At 50.3% G+C, this 14492-nt stretch overlaps 1 protein-coding gene across 1 annotated transcript in view; it reads left to right on the top strand.

The window, feature by feature from the left end:
• The window catches only part of SFI1 (SFI1 centrin binding protein), a 69539-nt gene that overhangs the window by 2809 nt on the left and 52238 nt on the right, over positions 1-14492 (top strand). Inside the window, exons 3-7 of the mRNA XM_036761309.1 lie at positions 980-1135; positions 1816-1887; positions 9662-9772; positions 11693-11787; positions 13878-13995. Of these exons, the coding sequence (XP_036617204.1) occupies positions 980-1135; positions 1816-1887; positions 9662-9772; positions 11693-11787; positions 13878-13995 (552 nt within the window). The remainder of the gene's footprint in view (positions 1-979; positions 1136-1815; positions 1888-9661; positions 9773-11692; positions 11788-13877; positions 13996-14492) is intronic.

The following is a 14492-nucleotide window of genomic DNA, read 5'->3' as shown; positions in this document are numbered from 1 at the left end:
AGTTAACCGAAAGCATCTTCCCACTAGGCCGGCCGATCGTTCAGTGTGACCGAGGATTCCTCCCTGTGGGGCTTGGACCTTTCCCTAAATTTAGAAGCCCGGCCGAGGCTTCAGACAGACACCAAGAAAACAAGATTCTTAGTTTTCTAGAGGGGGCATGGGACGGGGTGGGGGGGAGGCTGGGGAGGCTTCCGTCCCTCAAGGTTTGCCCAAAGGTCAAAGTTGGGGGGGGTGAGAGTGGGCACACACTCTGAGCTGCTGTTCCCAGCCCAGCAGACCGTGCCAGGTGGCTCAGTCACGAAGCCAGGCCTGGTCAGCGGGGGGCGTGTCTCTGGCAGGCGGGGAGGCAGGTTGGATGCTCAGGGAGCCTGGGCCTGGGTCTCTAGCTCCAGGAGGAGTCTGCAGAGATGATGGTTAAACCAGAGAGAGAGAAGAGGCCCCAGACCAAAGTTTTAGGGTGCGATGAGGAGGGTGATGATGAGCCAGTGAGGGTGCCTGGTAGGAGGAGGAGCAGGAGAGAGCCCGGCCCCAGAAGGCCGGAGGAGAGAGTCAGCCGTGCAGAGGGAAGGCCAGAGAACTCGCCGGTCACTGCAGAGCAGAGCCTCTGCTGTGGGGTGGAGGTGGGAGGCGCACGGCGGAGGGCTAGAGGAGAGGGAGGAGCGGAGGTGGAGGCTGCCAAGAGGAGACCCAGAGGAGAGGCCAAGGCTGATGGCCAGGGGCTTGGAACGGGCAGATGGAGGCTTTCTAAGGATGAGGGAGATTGGAAGTGATGGGGAAGGAGCCAGTGATGAGGGAAGGGCAGGCTAAGAAGAGCTCTTGGGCTCTGAGAGGATGCGTTGAGTGCAGCTGTGGCACCATCTACACCTCCTCCAAGGTTCTGGGTGTTTGCTTGGTGCCAGTGCCTCTGTGGGCCTTCCTCACTGATGGTGAGACCTGATTGTGATGCCTCCACCGGTGGCTGGTGGTGTTTCCCCCTTAGGGCTTTAAAGAAAGATGCAGCTGGGATGCACCAGTCTCTGAAGGTACCGAGGAGCAAAGTGCCCTCCGTCCCTTGGCGGCGGACAGGACATCCTCCTCCAAATCAGCTGGCCTACGCCTGGAACCGTGGGGGTCGCTTAAGAGAATTACGCATCAGGTGAGAGGGGCCTGGCTCTGATACCGGGGACTCTGTGTTTGCCTGGGATTTCAATGAGGGGTTAATTTTTGACCCTTTTTACCCCAGCTAAAAGCTTGATACCCAGTGACTCATCTTTCATTCAGTTTAATAATTCAGATATTAATAGGCCCCCAGGGCCAGAGGAACGAGGGCATTGAGGCTAGGAAGACTGGGGAGATGGAATATACACAAATAAGCGGCACTGTCATGTGGTGGGCCTGCCTTCCACAGGCAGCGTTTGCAGCTGTCTGGTGTTGGTCACTCACCTGTATGCCAGGCCCTGTGCTGGGGATACAAGGAATGGCAGATGACTGTCCTTGCCCTCTGGGGTCTAGCAGGGGAGACTGCACGCCAGCCCCTGTGTACACACCAGCTGCAGGCCCTGGCATCCAGGCAGCTGTCTGCTCTTTCCACCCATGAGTCCTCTGTGGCTGAAGCTGGCACACCAGTGGGCAGCTGTGCAAGGACCGGGTGAAGCCTCCCCCGCCCAACCACAGGGGTTGCTTACTTTTGCTGCGATGCCAATGCCTCCCAATTCCACTAGTGTGTCGCCCTCCTGCGGCTTCACATCAAAATGTCCAGGCCTGGTCCCCTTCCCAGAAGGAAGGCTCCAAGGGTTGATGGAGAATAACCATCTACCATTATACCTCTTCTTTCAGATGTCTGGCCAGAAAGTTCTTCTTCTTGTGGGCAGCACAGACCTTTGGGAGGGTCCTTCCCTCCAGAGCCAGGTAGGGTGGAGGGAGAGCTGGACCTTTGTTCTGCTCTCTCTGATGGGGGCGGGGTTCTCCTTGAGGGGTTCTCCTTGGAGCCGGCCTTGGGGCTTGGGGCTGGACTCAGGCATCACGTGGTGTCTCCCATCCTCTGGGTACAAGGTATGTACCTTGTCGGAGTTAGGGCTGCTTTCAGGCCACTAGGAGACCTGAGCAATTTCCTTTGGACATAGAAGTGAGGAGAAGGAATGGACACTGATCTGGGGAGAGTTTTGTGGGATGGAGAGAGAACTGTGTCTCCCTGGCCTTGACCTGGGTTAGCCTCATAGAGAGCCCTGCCTGGCCTTCCTGTCCTGCTCCAGCCGTGACCCTGAGCCCTCTCCTGGATGGGCTGGGCCAGGCCGGACCAGGGCACTCAGCTCATAGTCATGGAGCTTGAGAGCAACGTGAAGGGGCCGTGCTGCCCATGCCCTGCATCCTGCTGGCCTTGCCGGCCTCGGCCTCATGGGCTGCAGTCGGGCTTCCCACATTCTAGTGTTCAGCGGACAGCCTCTCAGTGCTTCCTTGTGTCCGTCTGACTGGTGTGAGGGGACAGTGTCGCCTCCTCCCCTGCCCTCATTGTTGTAGCGTTTTCGAGCCTTTCTGTGCATGCAGAGTCCCGTATGTGCAGAGTGCTATATGTGGGCATGCTTAGTGGTGATGAGGTCAGACTTGGGGGAGCTGGTTCATCAAATGTGAAAGAATTCACTTAGACCTTCTCTGTAGCCATTGGGAGCTTTATTGATGCAAAAGCAGCGGGCCTGAGATCTAAACAGAGGCACTGATGTAGGGAAGGAACCAGACTTACATGCACCAAAAGCTATACAGCCTGGGGGATGATTTCAGGATTTCTTGTTGGGGGTTGGAGATTTAGGGGTAGGATAAGCCTTATAGGATAAGGACACAGGTAGAGGAAATATTATGAGCCAGGGTGGGGCAGGAGACAAGGAATCCCATGGTCCAGGATAAGGGGGAAGTTATGTGGTAACTCAAGATAAGGGGAGGAGACTTTAGGATGACCTCAGGCTCAGGAGGGGCCTCACAAGGTCCTTAGGGATCCACATCATTTCCACACTCAACCACCAGGTAGGAGAATTCTTGGGGGGGTGGGGAAGGGGCAAAGGTCATTGTGTTCAGTAGCTGCTTCCTGCTGAACAGGGGTGAAGAGTCTATTTCAGGGGCTGAGAATAGGTTGAGCAGAAGTGGTCAGCGTTGGGGTGTGGAATACAGTGTCAGCTGAGTCCAGGGTGGAGAGAGGCAAACCACTTGGGGACGTCAGGGGTAGGGGTTGGCAGCCTAAGAGCTGAAAGTGAAATTTCTGCAGGGGAGAAGACACAAAGGGAACAAACCAGGAGGTTAAACAAGCACAGACCAAATATAGAAGCAAATACAATGATTAATAATGAGGTCAGAATGAGTGAAAAAAGGGGGAGGAACCATGACCCCCAGGAAGAGGTAGGGGGAGATACCAGGCAGGAGTGGATGTCTTGCATCCAAGAGGCTGCCTGTAATGTCCTTCAAGTGCTCAAAGGATAAATTCCATGCAGAGTTTCCAGGGAATGGGGGAGAGATGGGGGGGTAAGCTAGTATCCTGGGAATGATGGTGACACATACACCCAGCAATCTTGCATTCTGCCCTGCCCCACAGAGTTCCCTATTTGAATTAAGGCATTAGGCTTCCAGTCCTGAGGAAGCAGGCCTAACCCTAGGCATAGGGTGGGAATCCGGAATCCGTGGGCTAGAAACAGAAGTGGTCCAAGGTGGGGCCCAGGACCCAGCATAGCTAGAAAGCACACAGGCAAGTCCCCAAGGTGAGGGGCTTCAATGCCTAGTCTTCTATCATCACTTTTCTGGCTAGCCTCACCCAGCATCTTATCCCACATCTCCCATCCGGCCTCCTGCTTGCTTCGTGTGCCTCCGCATTCCTGTCTGCCCCACTGTCCACCCAAATCCTTTTGAGAGAGGGACAAAGGAGCTGTCCCTGCCTGAGTGAGGGTGTGGAGGGGAGTAAAATGAGGCTGAAGCAGCGGCCAGGGGATGAGGAGAGTGTGGAACAGGCATCCTTGCTGCATGACCATCTGCGGGTGGACAGCCATAGTCTAGAAGACACAAGTCTGACAGGCAAGTTTGGTATGCAGGGCCCAAACAGAAGGAACATTACAAGGACGTAGAAGCCAGGAGCCCTGTGATGCTGTTATTGATTTTCTCAGAAGTTTTCGCTGTGATTGCAGTTCCTTAGGAGGATCGGATATGATTGAGGATCCAGCTGTACACGTGTAAATATAAGTAACAACACTTTGCCGGAGAAGCTTTCTACCCTTGAGTTCAGTAGTTACAGAGATGAATTTACTTAGAAGAGACTGACTTTTACTCCAGTTATATAAAAGACTTGGGAGGATCCAGAAGTAATTAACTCCAAAACAATGCATATCAGTAGGTTGCTTATAATAAAACATGTTCGTACCACAGAACGCATGGCATAAACAGATATTATTTCCACAATAGCAACAAACTTTGAATGAAATTGACTTTTCTATTAATGCAGAAGTATTCCATGAGTTACCTCTAAGAGATTGGCACTGAAATTCTTTTCTCCAAACTGAAAATGTTTCTGATCTAGTTTCAGTAATTAATGAAATAACAGGTCCCTCAATCAGTTGTACCAATACTCAGTTCTTCTAAAATCATTTTGAAACATTTAAGGACCCTATTCCATACAGACATGTGTCTAGTAGCAGGCAAGTAACTAGGCCAAACACCCATTTACTAAGTTGTTTAAGATATAAAAAGGAATATCATTTTAGGCTGAATAGCTCAGATCTTAAACACACGCTTTATCATAGTAGCTCAGATGTCTCCCAGCCTTAGTCTACGGCATAATGATTCAACGTTGTGTGTGTACCTTTGTTTCACAAACTTCTTTTCCCTTTGTCTAATTATTCCTAGATTCATGTCTATGTAGGAGTAGCAATTTATCCAACTGTGTGCAGTACTAAATGGCTACGCATTCAGATTGAAGAGAGCAAGATTTCACATACTTAGATGGTGCTCACACTTTATACTGACCACTTGCTTTGATTACAGAAATTTGCCACAAAAGGGAAAGACAAGGACATGATTAGACAAAATATCCAAGTTTTACAACCATGTAGTATCAGTTACATCTCATTGCCAGACTCAAGAATAGTTGGGGGGGAGACATTCATTTTAAAGGAACCCAATGGGGAGCTGAGCCAGGAGGATCCCACCTTAGATTGAGGCTAAGATTGTCCTCCCAGCTTTTCCAGTCACATTCTCTCCGAGTAGCTTGTGGCATTTCACTCAGATGGCAGATTATTGACTATTGATTATCCGCCACAGCTCATTTTGGTCCCAATAACTTTTACCTCAGATGGCAAGTTTCACTAATCAAAAAAAAAAAAATTTTTTTTAACCAGGACTTACATCTCCAATTTCAAATCTGTCCTTGTGCGAAAGCCAGTCACTGGAGATCATTTCTATATAGTTGCGAATTCCCAGCATGCTGAGTTCCTCGTTTAGGAACTCCAGAACTGAAAGAAGCTCTTTGGCAAGCTTTTAAAGTTAAGGATGGAGAGGGACCCCTGAGAGGGGCTGCCTCATCCACCCCATCTATCCTTAGAGCCGCTGTGGGCTGTGCTTTTGTCTAGCCCCGAGGACCGCTCACACACTAATCGATTACCAGCTTTAGGTTGTAGCGTTAACACGTAACCAGCAATCTCATCATTTTCAGATTGTTTTAGCTGTATCACAAACAAACTTCAGATGACGTCAGTTGCATTTCCAGATCATATAGAAATTATTGACAGAAAGGTGGATTGCCTTACCAAGTGCAGATGCGACTGGCTGGCTCCTGGGAGGTACTTTCAGGCTGGTAACTTTTCACTTCTAAGCCTACCCCTTAAAAATTTCAGCCGGCACATTGAACCTCTCCGACCGACATTCAGGAGACTAGTGCCCTTTCTTAGGTTACCTGAAGCATGAACCAATGGCTCTGTTTCTCTGAAAGCACCTATTTAAGGCTGATCTAAGGACACGACAAACCTAGGAGTGAAACTTAAGAGAATTCACAGTAGGCTTGAATGTAATTGTTATCAGTATAGTAGGCCTTTAAAATCACACAAAAAGGATTTTGCAAAACATTTCTTTGTAAAAAGTATTTCCCTTTCAAAAAAAAAGAGCTTACAATTTATCTTGATGTTAAAAGGAATAATCACTAAACTTTGATAAAATAAATTAGCTGGAAACCTTAAAGAGTGGAATTTATCAAAACCAAGTTGGTGTAAAGTGTCTTTTAAGTGTCACAAATCCGCAAAGTACCATAAAACCAAAATTCTCAATAATCACAAATCCCTAAGTACCAAAAGGAGTTTACCTTGGGGAGGAAGGTCAGGTTTTTTTTTCTTCCTAAATCAGGAACATACCCAATTAAACTAGCCTTATCACAATAACAAAGTTTACCAGGTCTTTAAAAACTTATTCAGTAGGAATTCTACTACACAGAAGACTTACACAGTGTTGGTAAGAATTTATGACTAGATGGTTCCAAAAACTCTTGTTTTAGTTAACAGTCTCAATTCTTAAGTACAATTCTTACTCTAACAACATCTAGATTATAAGAGGAATTGCTTTTCTAACAAAGGTAGGTAATGCAATGTTAGCCAGGTTGCACAATATAAGAAAATTTAGAAATATAACCACACCACAAGCAATTATCACGTATTTAAAACTTGAAACAGGACCAATTAATTACTAATTGGGTGACTGTAACTTAGTTGGATGAGCAAATAAAATCTGGATTCATAATCACTAGTGGTAACATTTTAATTTCTAAGGCCCAATACTCTTAGCACTTTAAAAGAAAAGATTATTATCTATAAACTCACATTTTTTTGAAGACAATTCCAAGTTCCAGATAACCTTTACTTCCTTGGGCTGGTGCAGGGACCCCCAAAGAGGCCCACAGGGCACAGAGACCCTGAAACCAGGGTACAGGGACCCCCAAAGAAAAACCAGGGTTCAGGGAGAACAAGACAGGGTTAAAAAGTCTGCTCAAGCAGAGCAAGGTGCCTTTTCTTTAAGTTTTGGAGACCAAATCTCTTAAGCTTGTTTTGTTTAGAAATCCCCTTCACAGATTACTTTTCCAGATTATATTGAGGTCAGGCTGTGTTATAATGGAACACTTAGACACTTTGCTTTAAAGATCTCCTTCCTGAATTTCCCTCCTAGCAGTCTCCTAGCAGCCTCTCACAATTTGTCCCAGCGTCCCAGGACAGAGGGGAGAAAGAAAAATGACTGACACAGGGCGAGGGTGTCCCCTTATACCAAGGGCCACAGTCCGACTGACCATGCAGAAGTCAGTGGAGCTTCAGATGCTGCTGGCAGTGTCTGAGCACTCCAGGGGTCTCATTGCTAGGGAGACAGTGGGAGCAGAAAGGGTCTGGGGAAGAGGACAAAGAAAAGGGTGCTTACCTATTATCCCAGTGGCTAGGAGAAGATCATTGGAGTCCAATTAATATTTGAACTCCCGGGTTTTGGCACCAAAATAATGATGAGGTCAGAGTTGGGAGAGCTGGTTCATCAAATGTGAAAGAATTCACTTAGATCTTCTCTGTAGCCATTGGGAGCTTTATTGACGCAAAAACAGTGGGCCTGAGATTTAGCAAGGAGCTAAATAAAGGCCCTGATGTAGGGAAGGGACCAGACTTATATAGACAAAAAGCTATCCAGCCTGTAGGATGATTTTAGGGTTTCTTGTAGGGGTTGGAGATTTAGGGATAGGATAAGCCTTGCAGGATACGGACACTGGTAGAGGACAACAACTGACACAAGATAAGGGAAACCGGAAATGTTATGAGCCAGGGTGGGGCAGGCGACAAGGAATCCCGTGGTGTGGTCCGGGGATAAGGGGAAAGTTATGTGGTAACTCAAGATAAGGGGAGGAGACTTTAGGATGACCTCAGGCTCAGGAGTGGCCTCACAAGGTCCTTAGGGATCCACATCAGTGGGACAGCGCCACTGACCTCATGCTCCTTCTGCACGTCCAGGCTGTTTCCCAGGGCTTTATCCTTGGATGGCAGGGGTTCTAACCTTTTTCTGTGCCAGGCACCCCTTGGCAGGCTCACAGAGCCCAGGGACCCTGCTCCAAATTATCTGTTTAAAAGACTCGCAGTTGAAGGAATGCTAAATTGGAGTTAGAACTTACTTGGGCCATATCTCTCATTTGAATTTGTGGGTCCATGGGGTTAACCCTGGCGAAGGACGCATCTTAGAAGTGAAGAACCAGCTGATTTCTGTCTTTTCTCCCCTTCTTTTAGTGGCAGACCTCATTTTACGTCATAAACATGTTCTCTTGTGTATGTACATGGGTGTTGTGGGTACTGTTTGTGGAAGCCGACTTTGTAGAAGAATAATCTGGGTTTGCAGTCCTTCTGTTAAGCAGAGACTTCTTTCCTAAAGTGAATTCTCATCTATTCTCTTCTCCGGGCCAATCCTTTCTTCCCTAAAAAATATGAATCTTTGTTACTCCCTTTGGTTTTCACATCCCCACCCTTCCCGTTTTCCTCCTCCCTCCCAGTCCCAGGAGACCATCCCGCAGAAAGACCTCTAAATAGGGCAAAGGACCATTGCATGGAGCCTGGTGTCTGCTGCGCCGTAGGCATCCCCTCCTCACCTTCCCGGTGGTCCCCAGTCCTTTGGCCGCCTTCTGCGTCCAGTGACCTGGAAGAAGCGCTCCTTCCTTAGCCATTCTGTGGAATGGGCACTCCTGCTTCCGCAGGGTCACCCCCACACCAAAAAGAGCTTCCCCCGTTATCACTGTCCTGATCAAGATGGTGGAGCCAACAGGTACATGATGTGGGCAGGTTTACGAAGCGCTCACTCCGCTCATTCACATCTCCCACTGACTCCCCTGGGAGGCAGGTCCCACAGGCCCCCACCTTCCCTGGCTGTTGAGGAGGAACCTGCAGTGACTTACCCAGGATCCCACAGTCACTAAGTGTTACAGGCAGGATTCGAATCCAGGGCCCCATTACTAGGGCACACTGCAGTCTCATTATACAGGTGGTTAGAAGGCTTGTGTTTGTGTCAGTGCTTGTGATCCATGTGACTCTGGGCAAATCACTTCATCCCAGCTTCTGTTTCCCCATCCCTAAAATGGGGGTGATGTAAGCATTCTTCTTTTTCACAAGTGTTGGGCTCTGTAAACCTTAAAGGCACCATAGAGGTGAGCAGGATTCCTTAGAATGGAAAGGATCTGTGACTTCATCCTGGGTACCCCCTGCAGTGATGCATATCGCAGCCCCTCTCCCCTGTGGTAAGTGGGCTTTGGGAGTTGCTGGGGCAGAGACAGAGCTTGTTGGCTGACCTGGTCTCTAGCCTCACAGCCCTGAGTGAAGCCCGTGCTCTGCCCAAATGTAGGAGACCCTGGGCCTCCCCCTGCGGGAAGACCTGCCAGCCTGTGGGCCCTGTGGCTTTGCTGAGGAGCCCATAAGGCTCCAGGGCAGGCTTTGTGTGCACCTTGTCATGGTCACTGCTGGTCACTGGTAAATCCCCATCTGCTCGGCAGGCCTGTGCGTGCTCTGGACACTGGCCTCTTGCTCAGTGCACCGCTGTGTCTTCCCACACTCTGTGTAGGTGTGTGGGTGGGTCTTAGGGACACAGGCTTTGAACTAGGACTGCCCCCCAGGCTACCCCAGGCCGGCCTCCAGTTGTTGTGTTTTCTACCCTGCCCCAGGCACCACTATGAGAGGAGGCTCCTGCAGAAGACCTTTGAGGACTGGAGAGAAGAGTGGTGGGTTGTCCGGCGAGAGTGGAAGCTCAGGGTCCGAGCAGACTGCCAGTACAGGTCAGAACATCGCCTTTTGAGCCCCTTTTACCTAATAGAGATTCTGAAACAATCCCTTTTGGATGTGTCCATCAGTGGGAGCCAGGAGCCTGCCATGAGGCGCTCTGGTTTCCCCCAGTCCCTTGGGGGAGGTGGAGATTAAAAATCCTCAGTTAGACAAAATCTGCCATTGGGATTGAAGTGAGGTGGCCACTTCCCCTGCTCTCCCAGGAACTTGCTCCATGGTGGGCTGTGAATCTCTGACCTTGGCCTTGTAACCCTGATCCCTAAGAGTTGGTGAGACCCTGAGCAGCCAGTTCTGCATGAGATGTTGTTGGAAGGCTTCAGCAAGCTGGCCAGCATCCCACTCTCTGGGCCCACTCTCAGCTGGCAAGCATGTCTTCAGTGCCCCGGTTACGGGGAAAACTACAGATAAGGTAAATTATGACCAGGAACATCAGCTTGGCCTCAGGTGGAAGAGAAGCTGAAATTAGCTGTGATCTCACAGGCCTGACGTGCTTTGTGGGTTCCCTCAGGCTGCCTGCTGCCGCCATGAGGAGAGCCAGCTGCTCCGTTAGGAACGAGGGCTTTTTCTGTCTGCCAAGGCAGAAACGAAGCAGGCCCTACCCTCATGGAACTGACGGTCTAAGCTGCTGAGAAGCAGTGAGAGCGTCTATGGGCGTATGCAGGACACTAATAGAGCAAATACGGTTACGTGCAAAGCAGTCCCAGACAAGGCCCTTTGGGAGGGAGGCTGCCAGTGGCTGCCCAGGCCTTTGGTGGCCCCATCACTGTGCTGGCTTAGGCTGACCTTGGTGTCCTTTAGGCCCCCCCAGATCCTTGTCTCTAGCACACCTGCTGTCTAACCGTGTCCCCCTCTCCCACTTGGGATGCTGGTTTTTGGTGCCCAGGAGTCTGACTTCTCCTCATGGCATTTCATCCTCTTTGGTCCCAACTGGTGTTCTCGTCTGGCCTGGTATCAGCTGGCACTTTGAGTCTGCCATTGAGGCCGTGATCTGTGTCATCGGCACCATTTACCAGAGAGGTTTCGAGGGCATTCTTGGCCAGGTGTGGCTTGACTGGGATGCTCCAGGGTCCCTGCCAGCCCGATATCCTGCAGCCCCACTTCCCTTGCCTTCAGTGACCCTTCTCCTCAGGCTGGCAGGAAGCTAAGTAGTCGCACTTGGATGTGGGGCTTTATCTTTCCAGACTGAAGAGACCTGGGGGGTTAGCCTCAGTAGCCTGTGGCTAGTGAGGGGTGACGTTCTCAGGGAGTGATCTTGTCTCCCCTCGAGCTTTTCTGCTCGGCTGCCTCTTTATCAGCCATCAGTCCATGTTGAATTTGCTGAGCTGGCCGTGTTTCAAAGCCAAGTCCAGGTGACTTTTGGAGTTTTGGTTGGTTTGCATTTTTGAGGCCTCATTTTTCTTGGTGACTATGAGAAATAGAGTCGACTGCCATCGTGTCTCTGCGCGTGGCCTCTTGTCCGCTTTCTGCTATGACGCCTACCTCCTTTACTTGGTCCCCTGCTTGGGGGCTGCTTGCTGGGAGCAGCCAGGGCCTTCTTTTTTCTCCTCGTGACAGTTTGAGGTGTTTTAGACAAAATTGGACTCTGTCAAGAAGGACGTTTGTGCTGGTTTTTTGTAACAAGCAAACAGTCATTGTGACAGACGTTAGCCTTTAGTACCCTTTATCCTCAGCGACATGGGCGAGGGCTCTCCTCCTTTGGGCTGGACTGGCCGGGCAGATGGGCAAGGTAGTGGAGTTGAGCCAGGATTTGAATCCAGAGCTCTTTACTGACGGGGCTTCTTCACCAGCAAAGCTGCTGTAGCGGAGTCCGCCTAGATTAGTGGCACCAAGGACGCGGCGTGGGAGGACTCTAGTTGGATGGGCAGGCCTGGCTGTTTTCTGACAGAAGGCTCTTGACTCTTTTGGCCAACTAGATATTCCTTGTACAACCTGGCGTTCCAAGCCTGGCAGACCTACGTTCGTCAGCGACGGGACAAGAAGAAGAAGTACCGCAGAGCGGAGGACCACGGTAAGAGATGCATGTGGATGGCGGGTCTCAGAAGGAGGTGGCCTCAGAAAGGAAGTGGGGCAAAGAGGAAGTTTCCCGACTCTGGGACTGTCTCAGATGTGTAAGGTGTGTGTAGGTGAGTGTTAGCAAATCCGAGGTGGGGCGGTGTAAGCTAGCAGAAGGCTCTCTGGACTTGGAACCTTGGTGTCTCCCCAGTATCCTCTTTGGGGAGCTGTGTGTTATGTGTTGGGTGGACACACAAAGGAAGGAATGAATGAAAGCGGTTTGGAGCCACCTGTAAAAATGTCACTGAACTGGTATGCCCTTTGACCCCGCGGTGCCACTGCCAGGCCTATACGGTGGGACAGATGGGCCCATGGGTCCCTTCTAGCGCCAGATCCCGGATCCCATGAAGAGCATGGTTTGAGTCTGGCCACTGACTCAGTAATCATGTGACTCTAAATTTTCCTGCTACATTCTCTGAATCTCAGTTTTCTTTTCTTTTAAATTTTTCTCTTATTTTTAATTAAGAAGCATTTCTTTTCTCTCTGGCCCCCACTGCAAAGAAAGCAAAAACAAACCCCTGTAACATATATGCATATTCAAGCAGAACATTTTGTATCTGCTTCATCTCCTCTCTGTCAGGAGGTAAGCATTGGCATCCTAGACCACCCTTTATTCAGCCATCGCCCAGGTGATGGGCATCCCCTCAGCACCTAGTTCTTTTTCTTTTGTTTTGTTTTGGAGAGGGGAAGGCAGGGCAGTTGGGGTTAAGTGACTTGCCCAAGGTCACGAAGCTAGTACGTGTGTCAAGTGTCTAAGGCCACATTTGAACTCAGGTCCTTCTGACTCTAGGGCCGGTGCTGTACTCACTGCACCACCCAGCTGCCCCCATCAGTACCTAGTTCTTTGCCACCACAGAAAGAGCTGCTAGAAATATTGTTGTACTTCTCGGGTTAGGTTTAGAACTAGGCTTAGTCACAGAGGCACCGCAAGATTAGGGTTAGGTTAGACACAGGATTAGGAAGAGGGGAGTCCTCGAGCCCCAGGCCCGGAGTTAGAAAGACTCGGGTTCAAATCTGGCCTCAGATACTTCCTAGCTGGGTGACTCCGGGCAAGCCGCTTAACCTCCGTTTGCCTCAGTTTCCTCGTCTGTAAAATGGGGTGATAATGGCATCCACCCCCAGGGTTGTCCTGAGGATCCTTTGAGGTAATGATTGTAAAGTGCGTACGTGGCACCTGCATGCAGTAGGTGCTAAATAAAGGCTAGCTATTCTTAGACAAGGTTATTCCTTCCTTCTTCTTTGTTCTCTTTGAGGTACAGACTTAGCAGTGGTGCTGCCGGGTCGAGGGGGGTGTGTGCACAGTTGAGGGACTTTCTGGGGATAATTCCTAATTGCTTCCCAGAATAGCTAGACCAGCTCACAGCTGCACCAACATCTATCACATGCTGATACTCATGTTTGAGCTCCCTACACAGCGGGGCGCTTGTGAGGAGAGAGCTTTGTCTTGTAAGCTGTTCAGGCATTTTTCAGTTGTGTCCAACTCTTTGTGATCCCATTTAGGGTTTCCTTGGCAGAGATGCCGGACTGGTTTGCCGTTTCCTTCTCCATCTTTTTACAGATGAGGAAACTGAGGCAAGCAGGGTGAAGTGACCTACCCAGGGTCACATAGCTAGTAAGTGTCTGAGGCCAGATTTGAACTCAGGAAGAAGAGTTCCTGACTTGAGGCCTGATGCTCTGTGCACCATGACACCCTCTGGCTGACCCTTCACATCTCACCCATGACTTAGGTTTCCCTTGGACTTCAGGGAGGAAGTGTGGTTGAGGGGATAGGAGTCAGCCTTGGAACCAGGAAGACTGACTCACGTGGGCTGTGTGACCCTGGCATGTGCCCTGGGCAAGGTGGAGGCCAGGAGCCGATGGGCTGTGGTCGAGAGTGTTTCCTGTCCTGTAAATGTCCTTGCCTGACCTATGCCCTTGATCTGTCCAGGCCTTTCTCCTCTGGCTCTTTCCTGGTGGTCCTTTCCCTGCAGGGACATCTTGGACAGTAGCCCGGCCACAGTTCTCACTTTTTCTCCCTTTTCTTTGTCACTCATCTCGGGGGCTCAGCGGCCAAGCAGAAGCTGTGGCCAGCCTGGAAAAACTGGCTCATCTATGTGGACGTCCGTCGGACCAAGCATGAGATGCACAGCGTGGCACAGGAGTTCAGGGAGCAAAGCGTTTTCCGGTGAGTGTCTGTGAGCACCCGCACCTTCTAGGAAGCGCATGGGGCAGGTCCCGTGACTGGCCACGGTAGAAGCCAACACTGGCATTCCCGACCAGGCCTTTCACGTCATAGGGTCAGGGGGTGGTTATGGGTCATTTGTTGTTTGTGTGTATTGCGTGTATGGGTATGTCTGTGTATGTGTGCGTGCATGCATGTGTGTGCACACGTGTGTGTGCATGATGCCAGAAACCATTATGTTGGAGGGCACAGGACACAGGGTCTCTGCTGTTCTATAATAGTCTCTCCTCAGACACCAGGGGTTCTCTCTCTTCCCATTTTCTCTACCATCTAATCCTGGGGCTTAGAGCTATTTGGACCAGCTCTGTTCCTTTACAAAGAGGGCCCAGAGACTGCACAAGGTGACCTGGCTCTTTAGGATTGGGGCTGGGATTAAGCCTGTCCCTGAATCAATGGCTGCAGCTCTGAGTGTGAGGGGGTGCAGGAGGCTGTGGCTGCCC

Source organism: Trichosurus vulpecula, chromosome 1, assembly GCF_011100635.1.
Source record: "Trichosurus vulpecula isolate mTriVul1 chromosome 1, mTriVul1.pri, whole genome shotgun sequence".
Taxonomy (NCBI): domain Eukaryota; kingdom Metazoa; phylum Chordata; class Mammalia; order Diprotodontia; family Phalangeridae; genus Trichosurus; species Trichosurus vulpecula.
This window is presented reverse-complemented; position numbering and strand designations above follow the sequence as displayed.